The sequence below is a fragment of the Perca fluviatilis genome, chromosome 1 (genome assembly GCF_010015445.1).
Source record: "Perca fluviatilis chromosome 1, GENO_Pfluv_1.0, whole genome shotgun sequence".
In the NCBI taxonomy this organism is placed as follows: Eukaryota; Metazoa; Chordata; class Actinopteri; order Perciformes; family Percidae; genus Perca; species Perca fluviatilis.
In genome coordinates this window covers 34,638,904-34,664,298 of record NC_053112.1, presented here as the reverse complement: position 1 = coordinate 34,664,298, position 25,395 = coordinate 34,638,904, and the positions used below count along the sequence as shown (strand labels likewise).

Below are 25,395 nucleotides of genomic sequence, written 5' to 3'. Positions count from 1 at the left end.
CTTACTCATATATTTAAGGGCTTACTACAACGTAGCATTACACAACAAACTCAATTTCCCATATGCCCCGGGATGTGGGACGCACAGTTGCGTTGCAACGCAAGCTGATCGAAGCTTGGTTGAGGCAGTCCAGCTAGAGGCCATATTGGAATCTATGAAGTCGGCTTGCACTTTGATGGAATAGAGTGTCTGTATTTTTGAGAGTCTCTAAATCGCTATCCCGGATTTATACCCGAGTGATTGCGCCAGGCATTCCACTTGAGACCCTGCCAAGTCTGGACGGCAAGTTGTCTCGCTTCGTTTGTGGAAAAAATGAGTCCAACCGATGCTAAACGAGGGGCTAAACGCAGGAAGAACAAGCGGGGCGGTGGCAGTAGTTGCAGTGCTGTCTGCAATACCAGCGGTGGCAAGGCCGGGGTTGCCTCGGCCCTTGGCTGTACGGGAACATCAACATCTGCTTCTGTCGTCAGCTTTTTAACACCTGGCAGCACAGGCAACGGGAATATAGGGTCCATCGCGGGCATAAACGGAGAGGTAAGAGTGTCAGGCAATGTTAACCGGTGGATGTCAAAACTGGGCGACTAGCTAGCAGCGTTATCAACGACACACATCTGATTTGGGCCCGACAGTGATGCGAGTAGGACAGCTAGCTAACTAACTTAACCTATGCGTAGCTAGAAATTAACTGGCTTAATTGCCACTAATGCTGGTTGCTGTGCTTTGTGGAATACCGTGCCAGCTAGCAAGTTGTAAGGTTATAGCTGTGTAGTAAAACTGGTCTCGTTATATGGTAATAAACTGCCGTAAACATTAGGCTAATTGTACCCTGGCCAAACGCTGTGACTACCATCGTTAGCTCAACAACTGAGACACCACGAAGCATTACTTTGAGCTAACGTTAATACAGTCCAGGTAGGTGAAGATTACAGTAGCCAAACCAAGATTTTTTTCGGGAGCATCATTAGGTTCAACAAAGTTGGACCACAGGCTGCTATTACACAGATAAACATTAATGCTAGCTAATGCTAACAGTGAAGAGTACTAAAAACTTAAGCCCCGTCGGGCCTTGATGTGTTTTTACAAGCTGACCTTCTACTTTTCTTGCTTCTAAAGAGTTTAACTTGGTTATATTTGCCTGATAAGCTAAACCAACTAACTAACTTCAGTTATCCAATGTAGCTTAGTTATACACCATTAGCGCAAACATTAGCACTAAAACAATAACTCACATTGATACCATACGATGTTAGCTAGTTTTTGTATCAACTGACCCATGTTTAATAGTTCTACTCATATATGTCTGTTCACAAGTTAGTTGGTTAGCTTTTGGGGTCACAAATACCACACTATACAACACAACAACTGTACATTTGTCATTCAAAGGTAAACATAGGCTTTCATTTTGCAAAGACAGCTAGCCTCCTAACTAGTAAATAACCTCCTTCTGTGGATGTTGTGAAATCTTGCACATCATGAGAATTGCATACTCTGTTCATCATAAAATAAAATACACTCAGAAGTGCTGCATGATATGTTTACAAATTGGATTAATTGTAGTCAGTTGATTTTCTACTTATATTGATATACAGAAGTGTGTCTAATAATAGTGGATGGTCAGCTGTTAAGTTGTATGTAAATCTTGGAGCCAAATTATCTGTTATAAATGTTAATCAGTCAAACAGGTTTATGCAAATTACAGAAAGAGCAAACATAACCTAAACTAGATTCTACTGGGTGCAAGTGGGCTAAATGTGTAAACATCAGTTATGGACACATTATGTTAATATGGTAGTCTACCTGCCTATCCTGGGCATGCCTGACTGTATGGCCTAACAATTTTCTGGCTTGAGTGTGTACCACACACGCATGGCTTGGAAACTCAAGAAAATACAGATTTTTACTTCGCCATGTATCGATTTGAAATGTGATGTTGTAATTGACCTACTCACCAAGCCAATCAGCCATAGTTCCTAAACAAAATGATCAATCTCAGCGACAGGCAATTCACTCTTACAGACATATTATATGTTCCCGGCGTGTAAGTGTGGTCAGTTCTATGTAAACACTGAGTTGTTTGTGTCCCTCAGGTCAAAGTAAACAACAGTGTTACACCACAGTTTACGGAAGGACCAGTGAATGCTGACTTCTCCGGGGTCCTTCAGGTAAATTTACATCCGGTGTTTCAGAAGTTCATTTGAGGCCGCTTCGAGATTTTCTTCCAAAGCCTTGTCCTATTTGCCAAGCACAGTTTACATCTTAATGCCAGAAGATGAAGCACACTACAAGATGGCTTCATTTTGGTTTTATTTTATTGCCTTTACTCAGAAAATGTAAAACATTCAGTGCAGCACTTTTTATTTTTTAACAACAGTTTTCTAGTGCTGATAACTCAAATTTAGCTTTATGTTAGCATTTAGCCATATTTAAAGTGACTGTCAACAAAAATGTGGCCTTAAACAAACTTTATATTGTCCTGTTGCAAAGATCTTGGGCAGCAACGTTAATATCTATAAACATAGAAAACCAGCTTAACTGGATATCAAAACATCAGGACAATTAATGATGAAGTTATATCCAAAATGAGTGTTATTTGAATGTATGCCTTCCTTCATATAATGCATAAAACATAACTGTGCCCATATCCAAGTACAATCTCTGTAGATCTTGTCAAAATGTTCTTTCCAAATGAAATCAGTCTGATTGACAGTTCTTACAAAAGTATTAACATGTGCATTACTGAACATGTTCAAATATGTTGTCCTGTTTACATGCGCCAAAGTAAGTAATCAATTGGCTGTAACATTGTGTTTTGTGTGTTTTGTTCAGAACAAGAAATGTTTTAGCACACACGGTCAAATAATTTACCCAGCGCTTGTCCAAAATATGTTAAGTGGCTGTTGACCTGCGCTACCTTGTGTTTTTGTCACCACACCTGGTTGTTGTTTTTTTATGTTGTAAATATTGTTTATGTTATAATGGCAACACATGACTCTAAATTGGTCAGGGGGAACAAGTCTCAATTTAATTCCTTTACAAAATTGACTTTTGTAACAGATTTAAAGTAGAAATGTGAGGAACATGGTTAGATGCTGCTTATTTTGACTGACTTTTGCAGTATACCAAAAATATACATGCAAACATCCGGGGAGAAATGATGGCTTTCTTTGCTCTCCTTTTTCAGTTTAGTCAGAAAATAATACTGCTGGAGAAGTGAATCAAGTTGAGTAAACCACAGCACCCTCAGATTCAGAATCTCCTGGGAACTACTAGTACACCTATAAAAATGTTGCTGAAATGGATGCAAAATGGCTTTTGGGATTTTAAAAAGGTTGCTTCTCTCTGACAAACACCGCCAATGTGGAGCTCATTAATTGAAACTCCTGGCTGCTAATTATGTGTTTGTGCCACTCTGTGGTTCAGTCACTGACAAGGCTGCACATTAAGGAAAGGTTCCAGTGTTTTAATGGAGTGCAGAGGGGGCGGTTTAGACAGCTGGTGTATTCAGAGTGCAGAGGCTTACAAAGGAATAGAGTGTGACCTGCCTTGGTATATAGCAGATATACAGTATAGCAGACTGGTCAATCTCGGAGCCAATTGTTTTCATCTTAAACCTTATTTTTAGACAAAGGCTTTTGTTTGACTGTCTATAACAGATATTCAGTTTTCCGTCAAAATAGCCTGCGTTTTCTTTAAAAAAATGCTAAAGTGGCTGTGTACCTTCTACTTCCTTCTACTATCATGCTCATCACAGACCCCATTCACATTTGGCTTAAACCAGCGGGCTCCCTACACCGCGGGCGATCGCTGCCTCTTATGCCGATGTGAGCGCAAGGACAGTGCTGTGCCTTCAGAGGCAGGGATCTTGGGCCAAAATGGTACGGCACAGCCCAACAAGACACCCAGTGCCCTCCAGCTGCCTCTGTGGGTGTGCTCTGACTGCAGGCGCACAGTGGAGAAGGAGGACCGACACACTGCTCTGGAGCAGTCGTTGGGGGTAAGTCACCTGGGTATGGAGAGTTTTAAAAGCTGCGGGGAAGGTGTTGAAGTTAAAAGGTGACGGTCAAACGTTTGTGGCTGAGAGAACTGTGGTTCCTCTGGTTCTTTTAAATGATTCCACAGTTTCCATAACATTATCTGTCTCAGCACTGAGATAATCTGCAGTTTAAGTCACACAGCTGCAGTCAGTCTTTCAGTGGATGGTGCAGCAGCTCTTGTGTTCACATCCATTTCTCTGCCAGAAAAGCTCAAACAGATGGAGCAACCAGAAGCAACATCTGTTGTAGTTAGAAAATGTTATAAAGGACATACTATCATTTATATTTTTCACTTGGCTTCACTGTAGCTAAAATAACAGTATGTAGGTCAAACGTGCAAATTGTGTGAAGTTCTTAAAACAAAATGACAATGCAGTGGATCAGCTACTTGCAATACTATATTCAATATTTGTTCATACATGATTTACATTGGTTGTTTTCAATATCTGTATTTCTAACTTTCAGATGTTCTTTATACTTTGTAGATGTTGGATTTGATTTACATATCAGAGCATGACTATACACTCTCAGGACTATGTTATATAAATGCCATGATGTCTAAGACTAATGACTCTTCATATACAGAGCTTCTTTATGTTAGACGACCTGGCTATGTGCTCAGCCCTGCGACTTTGTAACGACAACACTAATTGTTGCGGCTGTAAGCAGTCCAACAAAGTGCTGCCGCAAGGGACTAAACACCGAGACCTGCATAAACACACTGTGAAACTGTATTCCTCCACACGTAAATTACAACTAGTACTGCAGTTAATAAATGTAAAGTTACTTTTTGAGTCAAAGTAAGTGCGGCGGTCAACAGAAAGTGTTCGCTCCCAGGCTCAGCCCTGCTCTGTCAAAGCCCAAAAAACCCAGGTGCACAGGTGAAGCAGACAAATAGGTTATCACTGCGATGAAAACGCCCACCACCTACAATAGAAGTGCACAATATAATAATCAATACATAATATAAATGAGACCAATCAAAAAAATAATAATCGTTTGGGACAGCCCTAGCTCCTACACCAATGTTGAAGTGGAAACATCTTGTGATTCAACATAGCTTTTTTTTTTTTAAACTGGGAAGTCACCTTTTGTTCCTCCGAGGGTGTGATTATTCACTGTAATTAATAAGGCTCTTGGCTATTAAAGGAACACGCCGTCTTATTGGGACTTTAGCTTATTCACAGTAACCCTCAGAGTTAGATAAGCCCATACATACCCTTCTCATCTCCGTGCGTGTCTGTCTGACGCCCCCACTGCTAGCCTAGCTTAGCACAGATCCTGGAGGTAACCGGCTCCATCTAGCCTACTTCTACCAATAAGTGACAAAATAACGCCAACATGTTCCTGTTTACATGTTGTGATTTGTATAGTCCCAGCGTGTACAAATAACAAGGTCACATGAGACACAACCATCTTCTAACCATATACAAACTGGGAACTATATTCTCAGAAGCCGAAGCACTGCTACTTCTGCTACTTGGGCGGAGTGATTTGCTCGCAGCACCTGAAGCCCTGTGGTGAGGACTGGAGAGTTCGCCTGGAGTTCACGCAGAGTTGGAGTAATAATCACTCCGCCCAAGTAGCAGTGCTTCGCCTTCTGAGAATATAGTTCCCAGTATGTATATGGTTAGAAGATGGCTGTTTCTCGTGTGACCTTGTTATTTGTACACGCTGTGACTATACAAATCACAACATGTAAATAGGAAAATGTTGGCGTTATTTTATCACTTATTGGGAGCAGTAGGCTAGATGGAGCCGGCTTTTTTCTTATTGAAAAGTTTTTGTTTTCATCTGTGGTTTGATTTAGAGCAATATAATAAGCAGAACAATCAGTCATTTGTTGTATAGACTCTAAGCAATAGATTCATATTCCACCATTTTTAAGCAAATCTGATTGTAATTACGGTTTTGTATTTCCGCTGCCACTACTGTGTTTAAGCTACATTTTGGTTGTGCGACTTGAGCCTCAAGTAAACTCTTGTCAGTCAGAAGTAATGTGTAACTATAATTATTGTTTTAACGCAGAGGTAAATTCTTGATAATTTCACTGTTTGCACATTAATAACATGTCTCTGAATTATTGGAAATTCCTGAATCATTCATCATTACGCAACCATTTGATTAGGAAACTAAAGCACCAAATAGGCTATTGCATATTGTAGCAGAATTCTAAATTAACATTATCTTATCGTGCTGGGTGCAAGATTTCTGTACTACAACGAAACATGGGCTCTAAAGACACCTTACTGTCTTACTGGTTCTAACGGTTACGTTGTTGTTATGCTATTGATCAGGCTTTATATCAAGGTATGTCCAGGGGATTGGTTTTCCTTGGTGTGGGTGTGGGTGCCTTAGACATGGCTGTTTGGCTTGGGTTTGGTTTCCTCCATGAATGTATTGTTCCACTGCATCCTCACAGCAGTGGGGTACCATGCTGACTCACAATGTCATGGCCCTGTTGTAAACCGAGCCAAATAACTGGAAAGCTTTTACTGTGAAGCGGCTGAAGAAAGTTAGCCTGGATAAAAATGTAACAATGAAATACAGTATAGCTCCAATAGCTTGGCAATGATGAGATCAGAAGCCGGGGAGGCTCCTATCTTAGTGACTGACTGCTAACCTCAAAACTCCCAACATGTGATTCACTTACCCCATGCCATTCCTGTTGTATGGATTGGTTGGCATCGTATCCGTATTACAGGTTCTTAAATCGGCCTTCAGACTGGGTTGGCAGATCCCAGCTACTGTACCTGGACTTCTTCTGTGGTCGGCTCATAGCACGTCTTCTTTCTTGGCCTTGTAGCTGCCACAGTGAACAAGGAGAAAGTTATTGGTGTTAATGTCCAGACCTTTGCAACCCACAGTTCCAGCTTTATAAATATATTATTCTTTCTTGGAGAAATAAAGTAAAATGCTCCTAAATAGTAGTATAGTAGTAGTAGTAGTAGAGTAGAGCCACATTGACATTATATGCTTTATTTTACGCTGACTGTTGTTACCCTGTGTCATTGCAGCATCTTATGAACTTTAAACATCAAAACATAATAAGCATCAAAAGACAAATGTGATTCAAAAAACACATTCATTGCTAAGTTTCTTTGCTCTCTTGCATCTTGAGCAAAGTATAAAAAATTGTTCTGTATCTTAGTCTCTGTGTGTTATATTTCCCACAGAGCCAGGACTTCCTTTTGCACATGCCTGTGGGTAACGGAAACCTGGGCCAGGAGGCAGCCACGGGGGACAGACTGACCGCTGCTGTGCCTACACTACCCATGCTCCCTGCCCCGGACCTCACCGCACCAATGCCTGCTGATACAGTGTGCAGCTGTGAAGCCTGCAATGAGAGACGGTCAGTTCAGAGTGATGACCATTCAAAGTGTATTTAATTTTGATGTATTATTTAATCTTTTATGTTTTTAAAGTCAATGTGATCTTAATGAAATTGTGTCCTGAATAACAGGGAGATCTCGGCTGAATCCGAGAGGGAGTCACAGCAGCTACAGAACCACTGGTCGGAGGTTCGCTACCTGGTGCGCTGCATCTACCGTCAGACAGGAACACCGTTAGCAGATGACCATGACCAGCCCCTAGAGAGAGACAAGGAGGGCATGAAGGAGCTGGTCGATAGGTACAACTGCTTTGTCTTATTTCTCTCTTTCAGGGTGTTTGTCCACTAGGGGTCTCTATTGAACTGTGGATGCAGGGGGAAAGCCTCTAATAAAACAACCAGGCATGACAGATTTGGAAAGGAATGATGTCAACAAGTTGAAACTAGTGCCATCCCTACTGTAAGCGGTCTGGTTAAAAGACTCATAAAATTGCATCTTTACTTCCTTGATATGATGCATTTCCTGTTGAAACAGGACCTTTGGCTGTCCCATGACTCACTGAGGGAACAATGTAAACTGTAGCGCAAGGGGAGATTAAAGGTCCAATATGCAATATATTTACTGTATTAAATCAAAAAATGACCACAATACTGTATGTCATCAGATATGAAGGAAAGTTGAAATACTATCTTGTCTGACAACAATGCTAAAGCCAGTATTTTCTCCTTTTAGAAATTTCTATTCCTGGACGGAATGTCTGTGATGGTTTTGGCCTGTGTGTTGTTGTCAACTGCCCATTTTGACACCTGGGTTGCCAGACGTTAAATGCAAAATCAATGTGCGACAGCAACCAAACAAACTGGATTACCAGAGGTAGATTCATTCTACCCGACCTAAAGAAACTCGGCATCTTTCTAAACCGTTGCATGACCTGAGACCTGGTAAAAACACGGGTAAATATTTGACGTGCATTTAAAAGATGGAGACAGGTTAGAGCCCAAAAGGACGCAGAGTTGTCTAATTTCCCCCTGAACAGGTAACTAAGCATTGAGCTTTTCACAGCTACTAGTAGGGATGGGCATTTTCAGTCATTTCAACATCTGTGTGCTTAACAACGGTCTTTTTAGCGGTTGTTAAAGTAACGTTTAGCCAATTAAAAAGGTGACTGTCAGCCGGGTACAGAGCTCTGCGAGAGCAGGGGCTTATGACTGTCAACATAGCCAGCAGCTACTCCACTGTACTGTGGAGTAATGTCTGGCAATATGACACTAGCATCAAGCCAACATTGCCATTGTGGGACATTGGGTTCAGCGTTCTCAACCTGGCAACTCCATAAACTTCAAGTCTGGGGCGGAGGGGCTGGCTCTCACCATCATCAGTACCATATTGCACCTTTTAAGTAAAGAAAAAACTGTTTTATTTGGTCGTAACGTCAACAGGACGTATTTGCCAGTTGTTGTTTTTTGGTTTGCGTTTTCATTTATAGTAACCTGTCCTGTCTTAATGTATTACCCTTTTTTTATTATTATTTTTTTTTTAAGATTAATCACTTTATTTGCTTCCTGTAGACTCTGTAAAAAGGACCCCTACCAGCTGTATCAACGGTTGGAGCAGCAGGCGCGTGAATATGTCTTGGAAATGAAGGTGCGGCTACTGAAGCATCTATCTACTGGACCCAAGGCTACAGGACCAGCGGGGACCGTGGCTGCAGCCTTGGGTCCTCCTCAGGCCTACCAGTTCATCTCCCTGCTGCTGGAGGAGTACAACGCCCTCTGTCAAGCTGCACGCACCATCAGCAGCTTCCTGCTCACCCTGGTCAGTTTACCTTTTGTGTAGCCAGAGCCACAGAGATACTATTTGCTGTCCTGCAAGTGGCATCAAAGGCATTTTTTTTATAGCCTGTTTTACTGTATTTGCTTAATTTATAGTCCCTTTCACACAGCCTGTTCAAGGCGGGACTGTTGCGCTGTTAAACCGCCTCGCCGTTCTGTATAAATAAAGAATGAATGGGGGGCGGGCAGAGTTGTTCAGCCAGCAGCGGATGTAGTAACGGAGCTGAATCGACTTCTGAGTTCAAGGGTCAAGCAGAAATCAACTTCTAGAGGAGAGTTTACCTGCGAGACTGTGTATGCCCTCCAGCGCTCGCAAAGCGAGGTGGCTGCTCTGTTCGCGTGCTGTTTAGTTTAATACACGCAGGTGCCATTCTTTCCCTCTTCCTATGTGTTGCTTAACGCTCGCAGCTGCCTGTACAACTCTCGATTGTTGAATTGGTGCGCATAGGGCAATATCTGCGCATGTGAAATGATATAATTTGCTCGTGAGCATGGTTTATCGCGCTCGCGAGATATGACATAATCCTGACGCCCCACCTATGGTCTAACCCCCTTTTTTTTTTTCAGGAAAATGAGCACCTCCAGAAATTCCATGTGACGTGGGAGCTGCACAACAAGCACCTTTTTGAGAATCTGGTGTTCTCTGAACCGATCTTGCACAGCAGTTTACCTGCACTGGTTGCACAGCTGAAGTAAGATATAGTTTTAGTAGTTTAAAGAAAGATATGACTCATCCATCATTATCACGTTTCAAAATAAAATAAAAGTTGCATTTTTTTTTTATTAAATTAACTGTTGATCTTACTGTAGTCAACAAAACAAAGTCTACAAATCTCTTGTCTTAAACGATAAAACAAGTGTCTTTAATTACTTGTCTTATTCTGCATCTTTTTTAGACATGGCACAGCCTCCCATGATTCATACAATGAAGATATGTACAGGACCTTGTTCGAGAGCTACCATCAGCTGCAGCAGGAAATGGCTACGGTGGCTACTGAATGGCAGGAGTGTGAGAAGAGGATTGATGACTATGTAGATGAACAGGTATACACATCCAAGACAAAACAAATGCATTTGATACCGGAACTAACAGTACTTTTATTTAAAAAAAAAAAAAAAAAAAAGGTGGTACTTGATAAAGATACCGTAATTAAAGCTGTAAGGATGTGACTTTTTTACAGTTGCTTTTTAAGGTGGAGGGTCAGAGTCTCACCAACCAAAGAACAGAGCCACACAAGTCCTTGATTAGCAAAAATGTAAGAGACTAAAAAAAATAATAATAATCTTATCTTCAATATTTTTTATGTATTCCATTTATGGAAGTTTATGTTCTTCTCATTATCTGCCAATTTCCAGACTTTGAAGACTAAGCAGCGAATGCTGAAGGAGGACTGGGAGTTCTTTAAGCAAAGAAGATTAATAGAAGAACAGGTACACAACAAGAATATGGAGCAATCATGGCAGATTTTAGTGTGCAATTCTGTGCGTCAGAGCAGTTTTTTTTTTTTTTTTACATGTTGTTCTCTTTATAGTTACCTAACAGTAAGAAGTCTCCCCCTGAAGAAAACAACTTTACAGACACTATGAGAATGCTATCATCTCGTCTGAGTATTCCCGACTGCCCAAACTGCAATTATCGAAGGAGGTGAGTTTCCAGGATTCACTGGGATTTAATTTTCTGCCCTGAGATGTCACTTTCAGTGTAGCGAATTCAAAGCCTACTTGAAACTACCTTTACTGACAAATCAAAGAAAATATATTTTGTATTGTTTGTCATGATCTTCTCACGTCAAACGTTTTTCAGTTTTTGAAAGATTTCATTCCCTAACTTTGAGTTGTCAAGTAATTGATCCCACCTTAAATATTATGCCCCTTTCTCACCTAATCAGTGAGCTAAGTGTGAGAAAACTTTAAATTTGGCGTTTGTGTTCTACGCGGATGGTGACATCTGTAATTCTTATTGAAATGGTTATCCAAAGTAAGGCCACTATGAACTCAACTTTTAACTCTGCCCCCTTTATCCCCAATAGGTGGAGTTTGGCAATAATAATAATTATTTTCTCTCCATATAATTGTATTGTGACAAACGTTACTATAACAAAACATTGAGATTTGACTTTACGCGAATGAACATGAGTTTTAACACCTTTCTTTTTACCTTGCCATTTTGAATACTTAACAATAATGAGATAATGCTGTGATAAATATTGCAATTTAAATATTGACCATATCACCCACCCTTACCAACAGGTGCACGTGTGATGACTGTAGTCTATCCCACATCCTGACATGTGGCATCATGGACTCTCCCATCGCTGAGGACCTCCACATCAAGCTGCCCTTGCAAGGGGAACCTCCCCGCGACTACCTGGCAGAGGTGCACCCTCCCAGCCTCTCCTCTGGCAGTTCAGCATCTGGCTCCAACTCCAGCTCTCCCATCACCATTCAGCAGCATCCAAGGCTCATTCTGCCTGAAGGGGACACCAACACTTTGTAAGTCAGTCACTGTCCTATCAAGTGGTTGTCAATGCTTGGTAACAGATCATTTAGGCACAGTTTAGTATTTGGTATATCCATAGATAGTTAAAAAAATGGACCATCAGATCCTGTTGCTCTGGACGGAGACCAGTGAAGGATATTGGAAGCACTTTTCCGGTGAGCGCTGAGGGTTACTGCACAGCCTCCAACTGAGCTTGAAGACGTAGATGTGACGTGAGCAACCTGTCTGAAATTTGGAAGTCTTCTGGTAGCTGTGCCAAGAGAAATCTCAGTAATTTCCAATCTTGCAGAGACGGAGAGTGTAGGTATATGTAAGGAGATAACATAGGCACAGGCTAATTATTGCTAACTAAAATGCTAGTTAACATTAGTAATTCAACTTAAACAGCTAGTGTAAGTCGAAACTGCCTGTGAGCTTCTCCTGTACTATACGGTAATTCCTCTCCTATGCGACAGTAAGGCGCCTAGTTATGATCGTTAGCCTATTTTTACTAAATCGTCTGCTAAGGAGCCTTAACGTGAGGTACAAGGTAATGGAGCCTTTTATACATTGTCGTGTTTCTTCAGAAATAAACAATGAACAAATAAAAGTCTTTAAACGCTTCAGATGTAAAGTTATTCGCTGTCAAAGTGACGTCAAAATGAATGGCAGTCAAAGGTGCCATAGGAGGTAGGCGTTGTGGAGAGAGGCTTACTCCCTTGGGTATATCTGATCATAATCGCACACCTCTTCCTATAAACAATAATTCTCTTTCCCCTCACTACTCCTGCCACTTAACATGAATACTCATTTCTCTCTTCTTTTAGTATTAGTGATGATGACGAAGTGCCTCCGTTGTCCAGTAAGTTCGGGGACATCTACCCTATGAGTGGTTATGAGGATAACAGTGTTGTGACCGCTGCTGTGAACGGCCTCCATGATGACATCAATGGGGAATGTGAAAACATGGAACTAAAGGCGCGGGTGAGTTTTGTACTGATGTATATGTACTTCAAAAAAATGCCCAAGATTAGTTGTGAATTTCCCTGCCGAGTTTCTGGATGATGAAACTGACGTTCGTTATGAGTGGGCTACCGGTAGTTTGGCAAATGTTTTGTGTACTGTTTCCTTAACCATTTGCTAATTGAGTCTTCTTTGTCCAACACGTTTCTGTATCAGTCTGCTCGTATGACCAGCAGCAGCAGTTCATCAGAGGGTGACGAGGAGGAAGTTGATGGTGAGATTGGCGGGGAGCCCCGAGGGCGGCAGGAGGAGCTTTCCTCAGGAAAGACCAACAGTCCTCCACCTTCTTACAACCACCAACAGGTGTTGTAACACTTTTAATAAGCTTTTTTTGTTGTTATATTTGCTTGGAAATGAAGTGAATGAGCCTGTTCCACATACACAGCTATTACTCCAAAGTATGTTCCCATAATTCATAAAAAGGAATGACAACTGGCCCTCGTCCCCATGTCACATCCTTGAATGTAGGGCTGCAACTAATGATGATTTTACATTATTGATTAATACTTTGTCAATAAAATGTTAGAAAGTAGCTAATAAAAATGAGGATCAGTTGTCTTGTTCTGTCCAACTGTCGACAATTGTGGAAAATGCAGAAAAGCAGCAAATCCTAACATTAAAGTAGCTGGAACCAGGTCATTTTTGCTTGAAAAAAAAAGACTGAAATGATTTATTGATTGACAAAATTGATGCTGATACATTTTCTGTCAATTAACTAATTGTGTCCGCATACACATAATAAAATAATAATCATTTATTACATTTAAGGAGAGGGCAAAGGGACCCACGCTCCAGAATAAAAGCAGACAACATATTTTGAATTTGTGTTACCACCCTCAGGTAGAACAGGTCCCGCATGCCTGCGAGTGCCACGTGTGCAACCAGGACCCCAGCTCCTCCACCCTGGGCCCCGCCACATGTCTGCCCCCTAGTCGGCTCCACGCTGCACCTCCTCCCACTGTTGGACACCAGTTCTTCACAGACTGCAAGACGCCCCCGGCCCACCCTGCCCTCCACCTCTACCCCCACATCCACGGACACCTGCCCCTACACAACTTCTCCCGGCCCTTACTGCACCCTACACTCTACCCTCCCAGTCCTCCTCTCACTCACAACAAGGTGAGGATCATTCTTGAGCCCATACATCCATAAGGCTAGACATATAATTTTTCTCCTGATTACTTTTTTTTGTGTATAGAATTATAGATATGAGAGTCCCTTTTATGGGAAAATGTATTCATTTCTGTATCACTGGGGATTTTTAAAGTTTCCAGGAACAATACTGAGTTTAGTTGTATTCTAGTTTCACTTAGTTTCACTGTCATTTTAATTGTCTGCCACAAGGGGTCAGACTGAACCAAATCTAGGAAAAGTAAAAAGAAATCCCAAACTATATTGTACAAATCAGTTCCTCATAATCGTAAACCTAGTGATAGGATTTGCCTTGTAACTTTTTTCCTTTTTCCTTTAGCCTCTGCCCCCAAACCCTACATCAAACCACTCAGCGGCCAAGCAGCCGGCCTTCAGCCCGTCGTTACCAGAGCACGTTTACCAGAACTGCTTTGGCGGTGCAGGTGGAGCAGGTGACTGGAACAGCTCACTGCAGTGCCTCTCGCTCAAGTTTGAGAACCTGTGGGACGCTGCTGTGATGAAGAGCTGGAATCCATCTGTGCTGTTGCCCGAGTCCCTGCCAGGTGAGCCCCTCTGGCACAGCAGAAATAATCAATTAAAACAAAACAAAAATCTCAGCAAGTCAAAGACTGTTAAAGTCGTGACTTGTCTCGCATTATCTATCAACAGGCGACATGCTCGGACCACCCCTCGCTGACCTGCCCCTCCCCCCAACATCATCTATCGGCCCCCAAGGGGAACACCCCTCACTGCCCACCCCTCTACCCACCTCTTGCTCCGCTTCCTCATCTTTGTCATCGTCTTCATCATCGTCATCGTCATCATCATGCTCCTCTTCAGAAGCCAAACAGCAGAAGAAGAGTGGCGCCAAGAAGAAGTGTCTCTACAATTTCCAGGATGCCTTCATGGAGACTAACCGAGTAGTGATGGCCACGTCGGCCTCCACGTCCTCTGTGTCCTGCACTGCCACCACTGTCCAGTCAAGTAATAACCCACCCATCCACCTAGCATCTAAAAGACCCAACTCTTTAGGTAATCTAGGTGGGAGGAGCAATGGTTAGGTTTGCACTGATGATGATCAGATTATGGGCCACATATGGCGTTATTACAGTCAATCCATTGTTAAAACCCACCAAGTAAAATGTTTTGCCTTTTTAACTTTGCAATCAAAATAGAGACAACAGACAATAGCGAGCAAAAAAAATAAGTGTAGTCTGCCAAAGTCCTGCTTTAAAGTCGAACTGAAATTTATTTTCTCCTCCCTTTTTTGTGTAAGGAAACTAACTATAATTGTACTGCAGCTATTTTACGTAATGTTGCATTTTGCAAAAGAGGATAAAACTGTTTTTGCAAATGTTTGCGCCTGGCAAGCTACGCTAACTAGCTTACCAGCTTGCTGCTGTTAGCACTGATCACTAATGCACTGTAACACTAATGTAGAAGGCAGTATCAATGCAAGAAAAAAACAACTTTTGGTTTCTTCTATTTGGGAATTACAGTTTTGACCAAATAAGTACACAAGTAAAAACAAACAAACAAGGATATATCTATCTATCTATCTATCTATCTATCTATCTATCTATCTACAGTGCCTTGCGAAAGTATTCGGCCCCCTTGAACATTTCGACCTTTTGCCACATTTCAGGCCTCAAACATAAAGATATAAAACTGTAATTTTTTGTGAAGAATCAACAAGTGGGTCCCAATTATGAAGTGGAACGAAATTCATTGGCTATTTCAAACTTTTTTAACAAATAAAAAACTGAAAAAGTGGGCGTGCAAAATTATTCAGCCCCTTTACTTTCAGTGCAGCAAACTCTCTCCAGAAGTTCAGTGAGGATCTCTGAATGATCCAATGTTGACCTAAATGACTAATGATGATAAATAGAATCCAGCTGTGTGTAATCAAGTCTCCGTATAAATGCACCTGCTCTGTGATAGTCTCAGAGGTCCGTGTAAAGCGCAGAGAGCATCATGAAGAACAAGGAACACACCAGGCAGGTCCGAGATACTGTTGTGGAGAAGTTTAAAGCCGGATTTGGATACAAAAAGATTTCCCAAAGCTTTAAACATCCCAAGGAGCACTGTGCAAGCGATAATATTGAAATGGAAGGAGTATCAGACCACTACAAATCTACGAAGACCCGGCCGTGCCTCTAAACTTTCAGCTCATACAATGAGAAGACTGATCAGAGATGCAGCCAAGAGGCCCATGATCACTCTGGATGAACTGCAGAGACCTACAGCTGAGGTGGGAGACTCTGTCCATAGGACAACAATCAGTCGTATACTGCACAAATCTGGCCTTTATGGAAGAGTGGCAAGAAGAAAGCCATTTCTTAAAGATATCCATAAAAAGTGTCGTTTAAAGTTTGCCAAAAGCCACCTGGGAGACACACCAAACATGTGGAAGAAGGTGCTGTGGTCAGATGAAACCAAAATCGAACTTTTTGGCAACAATGCAAAACGTTATGTTTGGCGTAAAAGCAACACAGCTCATCACCCTGAACACACCATCCCCACTGTCAAACATGGTGGTGGCAGCATCATGGTTTGGGCCTGCTTTTCTTCAGCAGGGACAGGGAAGATGGTTAAAATAATGGGAAGATGGATGGAGCCAAATACAGGACCATTCTGGAAGAAAACCTGATGGAGTCTGCAAAAGACCTGAGACTGGGACTGAGATTTTGTCTTCCAAAACAACACTAATACCAGAACATAAAGCAAAATCTACAATGGAATGGTTCACAAATAAACATATCCAGGTGTTAGAATGGCCAAGTCAAAGTCCAGACCTGAATCCAATCGAGAATCTGTGGAAAGAACTGAAAACTGCTGTTCACAAACGCTCTCCATCCAACCTCACTGAGCTCGAGGCTGTTTTGCAAGGAGGAATGGGCAAAAATGTCAGTCTCCGATGTGCAAAACTGATAGAGACATACCCCACAGCTTACAGCTGTAATCTCGCAGCAAAAGGTGGCGCTACAAAGTATTAACTTAAGGGGGCTGAATAATTTTGCACGCCCAATATTTCAGTTTTTTATTTGTTTAAAAGGTTTGAAATATCCAATCAATTTCGTTCCACTTCATGATTGTGTCCCACTTGTTGTTGATTCTTCACAAAAAATTACAGTTTTATATCTTTATGTTTGAGGCCTGAAATGTGGCAAAAGGTCGAAAAGTTCAAGGGGGCCGAATACTTTCGCAAGGCACTGTATCTATCTATCTATCTATCTATCTATCTATCTATCTATCTATCGATATAGATTTTAAACAAAAAAAATGTAATCTCAGTTCGACTTTAAGTCAATCTCTTTTTATTAAAAAATTAGTGATTCTGTATTCTTTGCTCCATTGTGTGAAAGCTTTGTGAATAACTGCATGTTTTGTGGCAAAGATCTAAACAATGCTCTCAACCCACATACCTTTTGTCTCCTCTAGATGATGTATTTCACAATCTAGGTAAAGAGGACCATAGGCAACCCGCTCCAGCCCCCCCTAGGAACTGCCCTACAGGACTGACCTCCCTCCCTCCACTCTCGGGCCCCACCCTGCCCCCAGCACCCACCACGCACCTTCCAACAATGGGATCCCAGCCCTTTCCAAAGATGGCCGCTCCAGCCCCAGACTTCATGGAGGCCCACCAGGGTTTGTGCCTCCCGCCCACCGAGCCTCCAGCCTCCTCAGCAGATGGTCCGGTCAGTGCCCCACCCAGTGTCTGCAGGTAAGGCCACCACCACATCCTACAGGCTCGTAAAGATGGACACCCATTATATCAATGACTGACTGATGTGGAAAAGGGGATTTTGTTGTCTGTGATGAAAAGAAAACTGTCGGCCCGGGACCAATTTGAAGTCAAATTATTTTCAGTGATCCTGACTGCGAAGGACATCGCTGTGAGGCCAATGGGGCATACGAGCACCAGCCGTACAACGGGGAGGAGAGTCAGGACGAAGACAGCTGCTCCGAGCATAGCTCCTCCACCTCCACGTCCACAAACCAGAAAGAAGGAAAGTACTGTGACTGCTGCTACTGCGAGTTCTTTGGGCACGGAGGGGTAAGACGCACATTTATTACTCAATGAAATTGGCATGTTCACCTCAAATTAACCTGATTTTTTTTTTTTTTTTTTGGGGTTGGGGGGATGCCAATTTAATTAGCTTTTGAATTTCCATGAAGAATCTTGAATTCCAATTCTGCATTCAGTTTGTTTAAGTAAAATTTTCGGATTTAATAAATTGATTTTAAATAGACATTTAAGTTTTGGTCTCTGTAAAACAAAAACAATGGAAATTTGGCATTTACACCGCAGTGATTCACCGTTTGATAGCTTAATGTAAGAATGTATTTATAGTGTCCTTAATGATCGTTCGGTTTCATTTCCAGCCCCCAGCTGCTCCTACCAGTCGAAACTATGCAGAGATGCGGGAGAAGCTGCGCTTGCGTCTGACAAAACGTAAGGAAGAGCAGCCGAAACGTGAGGAGCAGCAACCGGTGATAGAACGAGATGGAGGGGTCGAGGACCACAGGCGGGTGGAGGACCTGTTGCAGTTCATCAATAGTGCCGACAATAAACCTGCCTCCAGTTCTAAGGCAGCCAAACGGGCCAGGCATAAACAAAAGAAGGTAACTGTTCCTCCCAATCGCCTCAGAAGTCTTTTTAAAAAATAGTCACAATCACTTCCAGCGCGTGTCCATCCAGTCTAAACCACTACAGTAACGCTGGTAATACTTAAGTTAAGCTATCAAAGCTCTTGGGTAATACACGGGTCTTTTTGTCAACAACTAGGTTTTTTTTTGGGGGGGTCAAGGTTGTTATAATGCTGAAAGTATGCATGTCTCTGTGTGCTTCAGATGGAGGAGAAGGCCCGTCTGGAGGCAGAGGCCCGTGAAAGGGAGGAGCTGCAGCTGTTGGAAGAGCAGCAACGGCGACAGCGGCAGGAAGAGGAAGAGGCAGCGCTTCAAAAGGAACTGCTCCGGCTGCATGAGATGCAGCACCATCGTGCTGCTAAGAAGAAAAAGAAAGAGAAAGCAAAGGAAAACACCGCTCCCCCACAAAACAACCCACAGCCCCTCAAACAGACAGCTCAGAACGTCCTAGATAACTTACAGAACGGAAAGTCACAGTCACTGCTTCAAACCCTCATCTGCCTCCCCGACCAGAAGGAACCCCGATTTGACCCTGTACCCCGGGTTAGGCCCAGCACACAGCACAGCCCAAAACACACTAGTGAGAGGGGGTTTTCTACCGAGACCCACATCCCCAACTGTCAAGCCATCCTCCACAATGGCACTCCTGCATCTCAGCTTGACATCAACAGTAAAGCGAAGGCCAAGCAGTCTGCTAAAGTGGCCACTTTTGAGGCTGCTGTAAAGAAAGCTCCAGAGCTGCCCAAGAGCTCAGACGTGACAGCAAAGCTAGCTAATGGCACCTCCCCCACCACCACAACAGACACCAAAGCAACGCGAATCAGGCCCGCCGAGGCCCTGGCTCCTCTCCCAACCACCGAACCAAGGAGGGAGGATAGGTGTAATATCAGAAGCGCCAGTGGGAAAAGGCAACAGCATCTACAACATCCGCTGACCCAAATAAAGGAAGACAGGAGGAGTCCACCTGTGACCAACCCTTCCCCGTCTCCCCCTCCAGCGTTGCAGTCGGAGCAGAACGGCAAACCTCCCAGTGCAGAATCCCCACAGCCCAAAGGCAAGACCAAGAAGAACAAGAAGAAGAAGGGGGACAAGATGAACACATCGATAGGTTGGTATTATCATTCGCTATTCGATTTTTAGGATTCAGGTGTGTGTTTATGTCCAGTAGTTTTTTGTTTTGTTTTTTTTGTTGTTTTTTTTTAGGCCTTTTATTTGTATAGGACAGTTTAGACTTGAAAGGGGAGAGAGAAGGGGAAAGACATGCAGCAAAGGGCCCCAGGTCGGAGTCGAACCCACTGCGTCGGGGCGTAAACCTCTATATATGGGCGCCTACTCTACCAGGTGAGCTAACCAGGCGCCCATGTCCGGTAGTTTTTGTCTTAAAGTCCTCATATTGGGCTTTTTTCCTTTCCTTTGTTGTGTTGTATATCTTTTTTGTGCATGTTATAGGTTTACAAAGTGAAAAAGCCCAAAGTCCACCCCAAAGGGACTTACCATCTCCAACAGAAAACACTGTTCACAAATTGCTCCAAACAGCTCTATTGTAGTCCAGCCTTTACTTCAGAGACGAAAGCTCGTCACTTTGTAACACACGTTATAATGCTCGCCTAGCTGCTAGCGTGGCACTCCCTCATACTCAACCGCAACTTACTGGCTAGTAGTCCTTACCTAGCTACTGCGCATGTGCGACTCCCAACAAAGATGGAACAGAAGTGAGATGCCTCACTCTGTAGCTAAAACAGAGAGCTCAACACACAGGGTGAAAAGAGGAGCTGCACCAATGTGCAGTACAACAAATATATGGTGTTTTTTGAAACTGAAATCGCATAAACCTATTCTGGTACAACCTCTAAATACAATCATGAACCTGAAAATGAGCATAATATGAGCACTTTAATGTCACTCCTGCCCAGCTTTACTACTGCAGTAGCGGACGTCGTTCTACTGTAGGTGAGGGAAATACGAACTGTGTCCTTCACAGGACACGCTGACCAGGGACAGCTAGATCTATTTCCTCACTTGTCTCTTGGGTATTCTGTGTACGGCATCACAGCGTGGTTGGTAAATGTGTGCACTGTGCAGATTGCTGCTGCCGTTTACGTCTCACTGCCGCGAGCGGGTAGTATGGCGAGTTGCTTAAAGTAGCTTTACTTTATGTCACAAATATTTGTGTTGCACTTACACACGCTGCGTGTGCTCTTATGGCTCGGGTAGGGGATAGATAACATTCTCAACAATCTGGTTTAGAATCTCCTTATCAAATCTGAATCCTTTCAAAACCCTTTCCACATCTTTTTAGCTTAACCTCCAAAAATGTTTTAAACCCACTCTTTTTAAACAACTGAAGACATTTTCTCCACACATCTGTATGTAGGCAGGTTTCTCGGCAGAAAAACAGCGGAGCAACTGTCTCGCTTACTGTGCGAGTTTTTCTGCTTGAATTCCACCGACAAACCAATCTACATTTAGATGTAGCAGGGATACTTTTTCCCACTTTTATTCAAGCCACTATTTGTAGAATTTCCAACTTTGGTGCCACCCAGTGGTAGTATCAAAGATGCGTATTAGGCCGATATGCGTATTTAAGTTCCTCCCAGAGACTACTTTTTTTTTATAATACACCTACAACATTAATTATACATTTTAAAATGGCAATTAACATGCATTTATGTTATTTTGTTTTAGATGATGTATTCTTGCCCAAAGACATCGACCTGGATAGCACTGAAATGGATGAAACGGAGAGGGAGGTGGAATATTTCAAGAGGTAGGTGTATTAAAAGTAACTGACTGCCAAATACTGATGAGATATTTCTGAAAACTTTTCTCTTGGTGTCAACCTTAAAAAAAAAGGTACCCTGTGGAGTTTTGGAGCTCTGGAGTAATGTTTTTATACAGGAAATGCGTAAGCACAGTTTCCGCTGTTGACTGCTTATTGACAGAATGTGTCAGCAAAGGCAATGCAGAAAAACGACTGCTAGCTGCAATGTAGGTTTTAAAATATTCAAAATTGCCTATTTTCCAAAAAAAACAACTTTTAAAGCTATAGTGCGTAGTTTCTGTCTCCCCCATGAGGAATTCTAAGTAATGACAACAACACTGTCGGCGCGTCCACATGATACAAGCATTTCGTGACTGTGCTCCTCCACGCGGTTGCTGGTAGCCAAGGAGGACACGGAGGATTAAAAAAACATGAGGGACTCTTCAGAAGAGGTCATTATCTTCACTCGAGTTTCTGCGCGGGAAAGTCACCGGACGCCACAATCTTCTGAACATAGCCATACTGAGAAATCCAGAGAGAGTGGAGCTGATAGTCTTAATTAGCTTTGTAGCAACTCATTTGGCGATGGCTTGAATGTAACGGACGTTCGTTAATATCAAAAAGCTACGCACTGAAGCTTTAATCGGGGAAGGAAATGCATTCAACATGTTCATTAGGCCTCAAAGATTTAGAGAATGTGTTCTGGCGAGAAACCCCACATGAAAACTCGTCAGGGTACCTTTTTTAACATTTCAAATTGAGGGAGTATGGCTCTTCAGAGGGTTAATGTTTTTATTTTTATTTTTCCCAGGTTTTGCTTGGATTCGGCCCGGCAGACCCGCCAACGACTTTCCATCAACTGGTCAAACTTTAGTTTGAAGAAAGCTACGTTTGCTGCACATTGAGGCTGTTAGTGAGTGACTGTCAGGACACAATCAGTACCTTAACAGCTATACCAACCCACACGTCCCCCGGTCCCCCCGCCCGCCCATCCCTTTACCTCCAGCCAGCTGTTGTCCTCCCAGAACTTCTCTCCCGCTGTGCCCGAATCACACCCACGCTGCCTTGCTTTGTTCTTGTCGCTGTGTGGTTTCAACACAGACTCCTCTGGACTGATCCACCTGCAGAGCTAAAACTAAAATTGAATTAAATGACACAAAAAGAATCAAAAAATGCTACTTTACATCCGATTAATTTTCATTGCGTGCTTGTGTGCTTTTAGTCCGAGTTGGGCATTTCTCTTGACTGAAAAAGCCATGGTCTGAAATTATTTTTCTTATATTGGCTTACCTGTAGTCAAAAGATGCTTACTATGTCTGGATAGTTTCCTTCCAAAAAAAAATAATAAGAGACAATGGAAACTACAAAAAAAAGAAGAGAAATGTTATGAATTAAAAAGCTGTATTTCAGATATTGTGGCTTACTATCCCATTGTTTCCCGTTCCTAGCACGGCATCTCATCAACATGATTGACAAGGGAATGGGCTTGGTCAGCTGGTCTCCACTCCCTGCTCCCCCACTTCAACCATCCCCCTACACCCTATTTCACAGAAAGGAGAAAAGCGTAATACTTGACAAATGTTCTTTTTTGGTTTTTAAGTTCTGTTTAACAAACTGTTGAGTAAAAGTGTACCAGTTACAGTTTTGTTTTCTTTATTTTTGACCTGTAGCCAGCTTGTATCAGAATCCTTTCAGAATGAAATTGAAAAAGAACAATACTCACACTATCAATCTGTTATAGAGTGTATATTGTATTAACACTGAAGCCAAACTGGCTACTTTTAACATATTGTTAAGTAATATTAAATCTTGTCTTTCTTTTTTGAAAGATGGAATACAGTAGTATGGCAGGATTATGCGTCTTGTGTCAAATCTTATTTCCTACATGCAGAAGAAATTTCCATTAAAGGACATGGACACCTAAACCACACATACATGTGAAGAAATAGTTCAACATTTTTGGGGAAATAAGCGCATTCACTTTCTGGCCTATTTTCATTTTAAATATAAGCCAACCGCCGGTTAGCTTAGCACAAAGATGAAACTGTAAGCAAAATTACGAATCCCACTATGGCCACGCCAAGACCCACTTTGCCTCGCCATAGTGGTCGATTTGTTTGGGTTAGGCGTTTGACCTCGAGTGGTTAAGGTTAGGATAGCCGATTGGTTAGGGGATATGACCTGAACGAATCAGGTTACGTTACCTTGCGCAAGCACGGAAGGCTAGCCAATAGAGGCTATTGAAGGGCGGGTCTTGGCGTGGCCATAGTGGGGAGAACAAATATCGCAAACGGCTAGCCTGGCTCTGTCCAAGGGTGATTTAAAAAAAAAAAAGGTGGTTCTAAAGCACACTAATTAACACATTACGTCTCATTTTTTTTTTATCTGTTAAAAAAAAAGACAGAACTCTAGACTAGTAGAGTCTCTGCTGGTTGCCTGGCAACTGTTTTAGAGCCAAGAAATAGTCCGGGACATTACCCCCTGTAGAACACCATGTTGACGTTTTAACACATCCATCTTTTTGTACTGGTTAAACAAACGAGATGTAGCGTTTTGAAAAGTGAGTTTTAGAGGCGCTGGTTGTCAGATATTTGTTATTGTTTGACACAGAAAGTTTCGGACGGTTTCTCCCCCTTTCCGTTGTTTGTGCTAAGCTAAGCTAAGCTAACTGACTGCAACTTCATATTCAACAAATGAACATGAGTCGAAGATGTATCGAAGTTCAGGCAAGGCAGCAAACACCTATTCCCCAAAATGTCGATTTTTGTGCTGGATTTGAAGTTCTTTAAACAAAAGCGAGAAAAATCCCCTTCGCGTTCAAAGCGATCATGCCCATATGGGACCGGTGAATCGCATGTACTGCTTGCGACAAAGCAGGAATTTTACCCATTGTTGCTGCTCTGCATGTCTGCGGCTACACAAGGTTGCAGGGTGAGTCACACCCTCAAATAAATACGTGTTCCTTTTGGGAAATCCACTAATTGACAGTCATAATCAATGTAGAAGGCCACTGTAAATGAGTCATGCAGATCCTGGAGTTCAGTTTCAATAGTTGAACCAAAAAAAAAAATAAAAGGTATCCGACAATGGGCTACTTCAGGTATTTACATATGTAGCCCCATTTCATGAAACTCTAGGGAAAATTGATTTGAGGCAGTTTTGAAATGAAGTGCATTCCCTCAGGGTAAAGTGAGCATGAAATGAGTTCATGCTTTGGCTTATCACGAGGTAGATGAGTTAATACATACCTTTCACTTAGCGGCACTGACAGGACATTAGTAGCAGTAAAAGCTTTTGCTTGGTGTTTTTCCACCAGTTTTATTTGAGTTGAATAGAGGCATAATGACATGCATTGTCAACTTTTTATAAGCTCGAAAAGCTGCTGATTTTTCCCTTTTCGCCATGAAGTGCTCAAATATGCTCAATTTAAATGTGGAACTGTCTGGGTAGAGCTTGGGATCTTGAGTTTTTAGTTTTTGTTTGGTTTTTTGCTATAGCCTAACCTCATTTCTCATTTATTTCCACAAATATTCATATATTTAATTCTTACTTACAAAAGAAAACTATAATGTTGAGTTTTAAGCAGCTCTTAAGATTTTTTTTATGCTCAACTCTTATGCTGTAAAAGTATCGTATGTTGATATCTTGTGTTCAGAGCCAAGTGGATCATGAGTAGAGGAAGTGAGTTACAGTTATTTTCCTCACAGTGGCCGTTTCCTCACTTTTTGAAGAGTGACTCACAAAACCAAAAGGTTTTCACAATGAAAAATGACCACTCCTACAATACAATTTGATGATTAATTAAACTTCATACAAAAAAGGTCTGGGTTTGAGAGAGCCACCAAAGCACATTTGACTCAGAATTTATTTCAGGTATGAATGACTGTCTGGCTGTTTGTAGAGTGTGCTCGCTCTCAGTCACCGGTGATGCAAGATGGGATCTACCACATTTGAGCAAATGCCCCACAAAACTACGCTAACGTAGACGAGTCAAAAAAACACCGAGCAAAATGTCTGAGGAGACCGACGTGGGCCGTGATCTAAATAAAACATGAAATTGGCACAGATTTGTGTTTTTGATATCTGCAGAGATAAGAGCCACCACTTAAGTCAGCCATTTCCCTAATTTAACAATAGATGTATAAGGGTGTAG

The 25,395-nt window shown here is 42.2% G+C and overlaps 1 protein-coding gene across 3 annotated transcripts; it reads left to right on the top strand.

Annotated features, from left to right (window-relative positions):
- Nucleotides 1–78: 78 nt before the first annotated feature.
- fam193a (family with sequence similarity 193 member A) lies at nt 79–23,095 on the top strand. 3 transcript variants are annotated; one of them, XM_039824665.1, is made up of 23 exons: nt 79–534; nt 2,088–2,162; nt 3,752–3,994; nt 7,211–7,386; nt 7,498–7,665; nt 8,935–9,181; nt 9,766–9,890; nt 10,095–10,242; nt 10,392–10,454; nt 10,555–10,629; nt 10,731–10,843; nt 11,449–11,691; nt 12,505–12,661; nt 12,857–13,003; nt 13,541–13,819; nt 14,172–14,394; nt 14,501–14,863; nt 17,273–17,555; nt 17,702–17,888; nt 18,218–18,457; nt 18,686–19,589; nt 21,167–21,248; nt 22,054–23,095. In XM_039824665.1, the coding sequence occupies exons 1-23, from the start codon at nt 313–315 to the stop codon at nt 22,145–22,147; spliced, it is 4,857 nt and encodes a 1,618-aa protein (XP_039680599.1). In that variant the 5' UTR covers nt 79–312; the 3' UTR covers nt 22,148–23,095. The 3 variants fall into 3 exon arrangements, with proteins under 3 accessions (XP_039680599.1, XP_039680667.1, XP_039680569.1); XM_039824733.1 differs by having other exon boundaries at nt 10,380–10,454; nt 14,501–14,815; XM_039824635.1 differs by having other exon boundaries at nt 10,380–10,454.
- The last annotated feature ends 2,300 nt before the right edge of the window (nt 23,096–25,395 follow it).